This window comes from Buteo buteo, chromosome 18 (genome assembly GCF_964188355.1).
Source record: "Buteo buteo chromosome 18, bButBut1.hap1.1, whole genome shotgun sequence".
Classification (NCBI taxonomy): Eukaryota; Metazoa; Chordata; class Aves; order Accipitriformes; family Accipitridae; genus Buteo; species Buteo buteo.
Genome location: NC_134188.1, coordinates 29,142,464 through 29,149,347, shown reverse-complemented (window position 1 = coordinate 29,149,347; position 6,884 = coordinate 29,142,464). Strand labels below are relative to the sequence as shown.

The window sequence follows — 6,884 nt, the reverse complement described above, 5'->3', positions numbered from 1 at the left end:
TGCCTCCTGGGGTGACACTGGGAGTCAGGGGGGCAGCTGCCTCCCATGGACACCCCACCCCCCCTCCATCACCAGCCCCCCACGACTCCCTGCTGCCCCTCCTACTCCATCCAGCCCCAGCTGGGGTGGCAGCAGTCGTGGCTGGAGGAAGAAGGCAGCTTGTGGGGTGGTTTTCTACAACGTGGGCCGAAAGGGGAGCAGCCCCCAGAGCCTTTCCCAGGAGCAGATCCCGTGGGTCTCAGTAACCAGCTTGGAGACTGGAATGGGGCTCCAGGGATGCATTTCCCAACACCCCCACCCCACCCCCAACACACAACACCATGGCTCCCCCAGGGCTCTCCCACCACATCCACACTATGGCTGGCGCAGAACAGAGACAGGCACTGGATGAACATTGTTTTATCTACTGTGGCCAAGAATAATAATTAAAAAAACCAAAATAAAGGTCCAAACATGTAAAAATGAGTGGGGAGGGTGTCAGAAGCCACCGGGTCCCACGCAGAGTCACATCCGCTGCAGCCCAACTCCGGCACCACCTGGTTCCAGCCTACCCTTCCCAGTGACCCGGCACACACTGGGGCCTCCCCGCACCAGCGTTCCCTTTGTGGTCATCCCTGTGCAAGGCAGCGTCCGGCGAAACGCAGCCCCCTCCCCACGCGCACCCACCCAGCAGGAGGAGAAAGCCTCCGAGCAGCGCCAGCAGCTATCGCAGCAGGGTCGAAGCGCTGGCGATGGGCATCTTGGCGATTAGTAGGAAACCAGGTGTCTGTACAAGTTCTGTCGCGGCGCCGTAGGGAGGGAGGGGAGGAAAAATAAAGACCAAAAAAAGGGGGGAGGGGTAGGAAAAAAACAAAACAAAACAAAAAACAACCCAAAACCAGTGAAGCTGTGGTGCCGCAGGGTGGGCTCAGGGGATGCCAAACTGTACAACCAGTTCTTCTTTGGCATCGACGCGGATCTGTGAGAGTGCGCTGAAGGCGTAGGCAGCTATCCGGGACACCTGCGGGCACAAGCACAGCAGCTGGCATCAGCGGTGGCTCTGGCAAACGCAGTTATCCCAAAGAAAATGCCACAGGGAGCAGCGGGGCTGGCAGCCCCAGCACAAGCCCGCCCGTAGGATGGGGAACAACACTTGTACCCCCCTAAAGAAGGTCCCTGTCCCCGAGGATGTACTGGGGCAGTGCTGTGTCCTGGGGAGATGCCGCAGCAGCAGAGCAGGGCAGGAGGCCCCTGGACAGCGCAGGTCTCTTTGGGTCAAAAAAAACCCCAACCTTCAAGACCCTAAAAATGGGCTTTTGTTCTCAGAGCAGAGGCTGCGCTGCCAGGGCCAGCCCCATCCCCACGTCGGCCCAGGCCTTGGGAGAAACCACGACACCTTGGCCACCCTGCAGCCGGTGGGAAAGCCAGGCTATCCGGGCAGCTCCCGGCATGGCAGCAGTGCCGGAGCTGCTCACTGCAGGCAGGTACAGGCAGGTGCCCTCACCATGGCGGGCAAACCTGCCCTCCGAGCAGAGCCTGTGGCCGTTCCTGAGATCCAGCCCAGCAGAGAGGGCAAGGCAGAACCTGGCTGGCAAAAGCCTGCCCGCCGGCGGCTCCTCCCTGCCTGCACAAGCTCAGGCCTGGCTGTGCCCCTGCCAGCAGGGGATGAACCTCCACGGTCCCCAGAGGGGAGCGATGCGGTGGGCTGGGCAGAGCCGCTCTGCTTGCCGGGACGTGCCCAGATACCGGCCCGTCTCCATTTGGGAAGAGGTTTCTGGCAGCCCAGGGACAGTATCCTCTCCCCATACACTCCAGTATTCAAACGCCCCGGCTGGGGAGGAAGCGCCGTGAGCAGGACAAGCCACGGCGAGCCCGTGGGCTTTGTGCTGGGCTGCACCAGCCCTCCCACAGCTCCGGAGACCGGCCAGTGGGCTGGGAACCAGCCCTTGCTGGGGCTGGAACAGGGAGACCCACCCTGCAAACCAGCTGGCAGCAAACCTGGGCCTTTTCACTGCGCTTAATGGGCAAGACAGCAGCTCCTGCCTGTAAGGAAGAGTTGTTTCCCCAGCAGCTCCTTCCTCAAAGCGGCAGCAGGACTCCCCAGGAGCTGCAAAACACCCTGCTGCCACGAAGGATCCTCTGAATGGACTGGAAGGAGTACAGAGCCACTGCCTGCGTGCAGTTACTGCACTAGAAACCCGTGACCAGGCTTTGCCTTCAGTGCTCATGAGTTCTTACAGGGTTGCCTGAGACTTGGGATGTTTCTGCATTGACCACAACGTCGCCCATCAACACCATGACTCCCACCTCTGTGCTCACAGGAGCCCCGGCACGGCCCGTGCTCAAGCCTGTGGTGTCCATGCTCCTCTGGCAAGGCAGCACTGAGCTAAAGACAGCACAAGCAGCCACCAGAACCTGCCCAGGGCCCTCTGGCACAGCCAGGCTGCTGCAGACAAGCTGGGGCACTCACTGCCACAACTGCCAGGGCTCTGGGCAAGCAGGGAACGGCACCACTGCTCCTCCGGGACGAGGACACTTCAGTCCCTGCATCTCCGTGGAGCACCGAGGGAGGCCCAGGGGCCAGCTGCAAGGCAGAGCTCACTCCCAGCCCCTCTCACCTGCTGCAGGTCTGCGAAGGGGACAGGGTCACTGGCGAGCACTTGGTGCGGTTGGTTGGTCAGAGATGGCAGCAGCGGGAGCTTCTTCCAGTGCGTCAGGTTGTTGCTCAGCATGGCCAGGCGCGTGCTGCAGAGGGGAGAGCGGCGAGGGTTGGCACCGGCACCGGGGAGGAGCGTGCCAGCCCACCTCAGGGAGCAACGGGACGCAGGGAGACCCAGGCTCGGCAGAAGACAGGTGCTGCACCTCCAGGCACCGGCACCACCAAGGGGGATCTGGGCAAAGCCACGCTGCACCACTCCCAGCATCCGCCCCTCTTCGCTCCCCAAGGCAGGAGGATGAGGGAGCTTCCAGCTCTCCAACACAGGCACCTTTCAAGTGGCAGCAATCGCATCCAGCCACCCGCCGTCTGCCCCGAGTGCTGGCGGGGGGGGGGGGGAAACACAGGAGCCCTTTGTGCACGGCTGCCCTCGCCGAGCCTGTAGCTGGGACAAGGACTCTGCCACTGGCACTGCCACGGGCCTCACCCAGCAGTGCCAGGAGGGCGGAGGAGAGGAGCGGAGCTGAGCACGACCTCCCTGGATGCAGGGAGCCCTGCTCCACGCCGAGTTGACTCTCCCAAAGGCAAAACCCCAAGGCCCTGCCCAGGGACACGGCATTGAGGGGGTGCAAGTGTCCCGAGGGAGCAGGGCAGGTCCCACCTGTACTGCCTGGCTCTGTCCATGTACTCGTGCTGCTCCATGCCCTGGGAATCTGCTGCTGACACGTCAATGATGTTGCTGCGGAGACACAAAACAGCAGGTCCTGCTGTGGGCTCATTGCTCTCCCTGAGCCCTCTCCCCCTCTCAGGCAAACCCAGCACCCTCCAACGAGGCCGGCCAGGACTTCAGCACCCTCCAGCAACCCAAAATTAACAGCTCGGGGCTGTTACAAGGCCAAACTCGCAGCACGGATGCAGCCAGCTGGACACGAGCGTGCCAGGCTGGACAGCTGCTTGCTGGGAGGGAAGTGCCAAGGACCGTTTGCATGCAACTGCCCCAGGGCAGATGCAGACGGAGGGACAGAGGCTGCGCAGAGAGCTGGGGGCTTTGGCCCGCAGCCTCCTGCAGCGCAGGCTGCCCCGTACCCTGGGGACCTGGGCACACAGCCACTCAGGGAAGGAGGCTCCGTTGTGCTGCAAGGGCTGTGAGGATTAAACGCTTGGCAGACATCCCGAGAGCCCCGGTACCGGGCCCCGGGCTCAGAGAGGAGCTGGGCACTCGCCCAGGTCCATGCCACAGCCCAGCCACGTGCCCCCTGCCTCCCCCCGCAAGCAGAGTGGTGCTTAGGGCTGCTCTGACAACACGTGTGGGACACGCACCGGTTGCCACCAGCCCCTCCATGCCAGGCAGGGGAGCAGCAGGGCCCACGAGCAACCCAAAGCTCCCCCCAGCCAGGCTGGGCAAGCCCCCACGCCACATTGCTCCTGCACATACAGGGGGCAGCCTCCCCAGGGAGGACAGAGCCTCCCCGGAAGGGGACACAGTGCTGGTGCCCCCCAGTCCCCCTCTCCACCTCCCCAAGGACTCAGTTGCTCGCCCCAATTTGGAGCGGGGGAGGTCCTCAGCCCCTGCCCCTATTCCCAGCCTAGCAGCCAAGGGGTTATCTCATACCTGCAGTCTTGTCTCTGCATCCCCATGGGGCTCAAACCAGAGGGATGGGGCTGACCACAGGCAGCCCACCCCCAACGCAGGCTGCCAGAGGGACGAGGGGGGCACTGCCCCAGCTCCCCCCTTCCCCTTGGCACCCATGGCCTGGCAGACCCCCGGTGAGGCTGCCACGACATGGCCGACAGCACACCGTGTCCTGCGGTCATCGCCAGTCCCCCACATGCCCTGCCCACCCCACTGCGGCACCGAGGCGGTTATGGCACGAGGCTTACATGGCTGTTTTGGCGAGGATGGAGGACAGCATGGCCTGCTCGTCGGTGCGTGCCGATGGGAGGTTGTGGTAGCTCTGCTCCGCTCCATTCAGCACCTTGTTGGGAGGGCTGGCTGTCGGCTCCAGCAGCCGCTTTGTCTCTTCTTCCTGGGGGGAAAGGCAAGAGGTGGATCAGTCCCGACTCCACTGTGCCAGCAGCTTTTGCCCCATGGGAGTCTCACCCTCTGCCTACCAGGTGCTGCTGGAAGGGCTCCCTGCGCTTCCCGGTGTAACCCTGGCACAGCCGAGGCAGTGGCTGGGCTCCTCTTCCCCAATTCCTTTGCTTTTTCACATTCAAAGCCCCCACCGCCACAAAGGGAGCAAAAGCACGGCTGAAATCAGGCAGCGTGCGGCAGCACGTTCAGAGCAGCTAACCCTGCAGGCAGGAGCCCACAGCCCTGCCTGCTCCCACAGGCAAGCCGACACAGCCAGCACCCCACGGCCAGGCAGCAGGTGTCACCGCAGAGGATCCCAACCTGCCCAAAACCTGGCAGCTAACAAGGACGCACCGGTTGCATCCTGAACCTGCCTACGCAGAACCTACCACGGCCTCACCCACCAACTGGGGGCCAGAGAGACCCCTGCCAGCCTTTCGCACCCACACCGGCACAGCACGGGGTTCATTTGGGCCAGGTGAACCCCGCCCTAGCCACAGCCCAGGGGGTGCAGAGCCCCCAGCCATGGCTCAGGCCTTAATCCTCCAGCTCGGTGACACAGGGGCCAGAAGAGCCTGGCAGGAGCCAACAGGCACAAGCAACCCGGCAGAGTGGGACACGCAGCCTGTGACCTAGGAGCGCGGTCACTCCTCCGCGCTCCCCATCAGTGACATCTTTGGCTCCTCCCCGGCCAGCAGCTCGCCTCTCCTTCCCCTCCCCACAGCACCCATGGAAGCACCACAGCTCAGCCGAGCTCCCTGGCAGGGCACAAGCAGGGGCTGCCCGCACCGCAGCTGCCGATTAAATTTCCGTGGGACAGGTGACAGCCCTGATTTTGCACCACCACCCCTCCCCAACCCCCACGAGCTGAAGCTGCTCAGCTAGAGGCAACAGCAGGGACGGTCACACTGTCCCAAGAAGGAAAACCTGGCACCACTCCCGCCGGCCATGACAGTCTGGAGCCCTGGACTTACACCTGCACCGGGACAGGGGCCACAGAGCTGTGGGGTGCTATGGAGGGGGGCGGGGGGGGGTGTCTTCCACGATCCACCAAGCCCCCTCCTCCTCCCACGCAGCACCAGGGAGGCTGCGCACAGCCGGCAGCACCGGGAGAAACGCAAGGCCAAAAAAACCCCACCAAAACCACCCAGACGTTGAGGTGATGAGGGGCAGGAGCAGCTCTCGGGGGCTGTTGGAGGAGAGAAGCCGGGCCCGGCTCTATGGGAATAACGACACCGGGAGAGGGGCCACGCCGGTGAGGGGGGGGGAGCCGGGCAGGGAGGCGGAGGCACGGCGGCTGTCACGCTGCAGCCGGCATTCCGCAAGCCAGCGCCGGTTCCCGGGAAGGGGACGAGGTCCCCAGGAGTTGCCCGCAGCCCCCCGACCCGTAACCGGAGGAAGGGAGGGGGCGAGCGGGGAGACCCGCCGCTCGGCCCCCGCCCCCCCCGCCAGGCCAGGCCGCCCCCGGGGAGAGATAGGGGGAGCCCGCCGCGCCGGCAGAAGGGCCCGGGCCCCGGGGCGGGGGCGGAGAGGCCTCCCCCGGAGCGGGGCAGCCGGCAGGCCGCTTCCCCCCCGCCCCGCCCCGCCCCGCCTCGCCCCTCCTCCGCCACGGCGGGGCCGGGCCGGCCCCCTCCCCAACCCCGCAGAGCTCCGGGCTTCCCCCGCCGGCCCCGGGGCCCACCTGGTCGGAGGCCTCGGCCTCGCTGCTGTAGCAGCAGCCCATGGCGAGGCGTAGCAGGGCCGGGCCGGGCGCGGCGCCGCTACGGTGTCCGGCAGGGGCCCCGCCGCCCCGGTCACGTGAGGGTGGGGAGGGCGGAGCCGCGTCCCTGCTGCCGCCGCCTGCCACGTGACCCGCCATCCCCGTCACGTGGGCGGAGAGAGACAACGGGAAAGGCAAACCCCCTCCCCGTAGCTCCCCGCCCCGCCTAAAGGTGCCTCCGTCACGTGAAGGGGAGCCAATCAGCGGGGCGGAGGGGGAAGGGGGAGGGCGAGGACGCGCCGCGCCCTCCGCCGGGGGCGCGCGCCGCCTCCGTCACGTGAACGGGCGCCGCGCGGCGGGGTCGCGCGCGGAGACCTCGCGGGGCGGGGCGGTGACGAGGGCGGGGCTCGCGCGCAGGCTGTGTCACGCGGCCCTGGGCGACGCGCGCGTGAGTCTGCGGTCACGTGTCCGCCCGC

The 6,884-nt window shown here is 65.8% G+C and overlaps 1 protein-coding gene across 1 annotated transcript; it reads right to left on the bottom strand.

The window, feature by feature from the left end:
* Positions 1 to 383: 383 nt before the first annotated feature.
* LAMTOR1 (late endosomal/lysosomal adaptor, MAPK and MTOR activator 1) lies at positions 384 to 6,548 on the bottom strand. The gene is made up of 5 exons (XM_075050328.1): positions 6,391 to 6,548; positions 4,517 to 4,662; positions 3,297 to 3,374; positions 2,598 to 2,724; positions 384 to 1,000 (listed from the first exon to the last, which is right to left on the bottom strand). Exons 1-5 carry the CDS (start codon positions 6,430 to 6,432, stop codon positions 908 to 910), a joined length of 486 nt encoding a protein of 161 aa, XP_074906429.1. The 5' UTR covers positions 6,433 to 6,548; the 3' UTR covers positions 384 to 907.
* Positions 6,549 to 6,884: the final 336 nt, after the last annotated feature.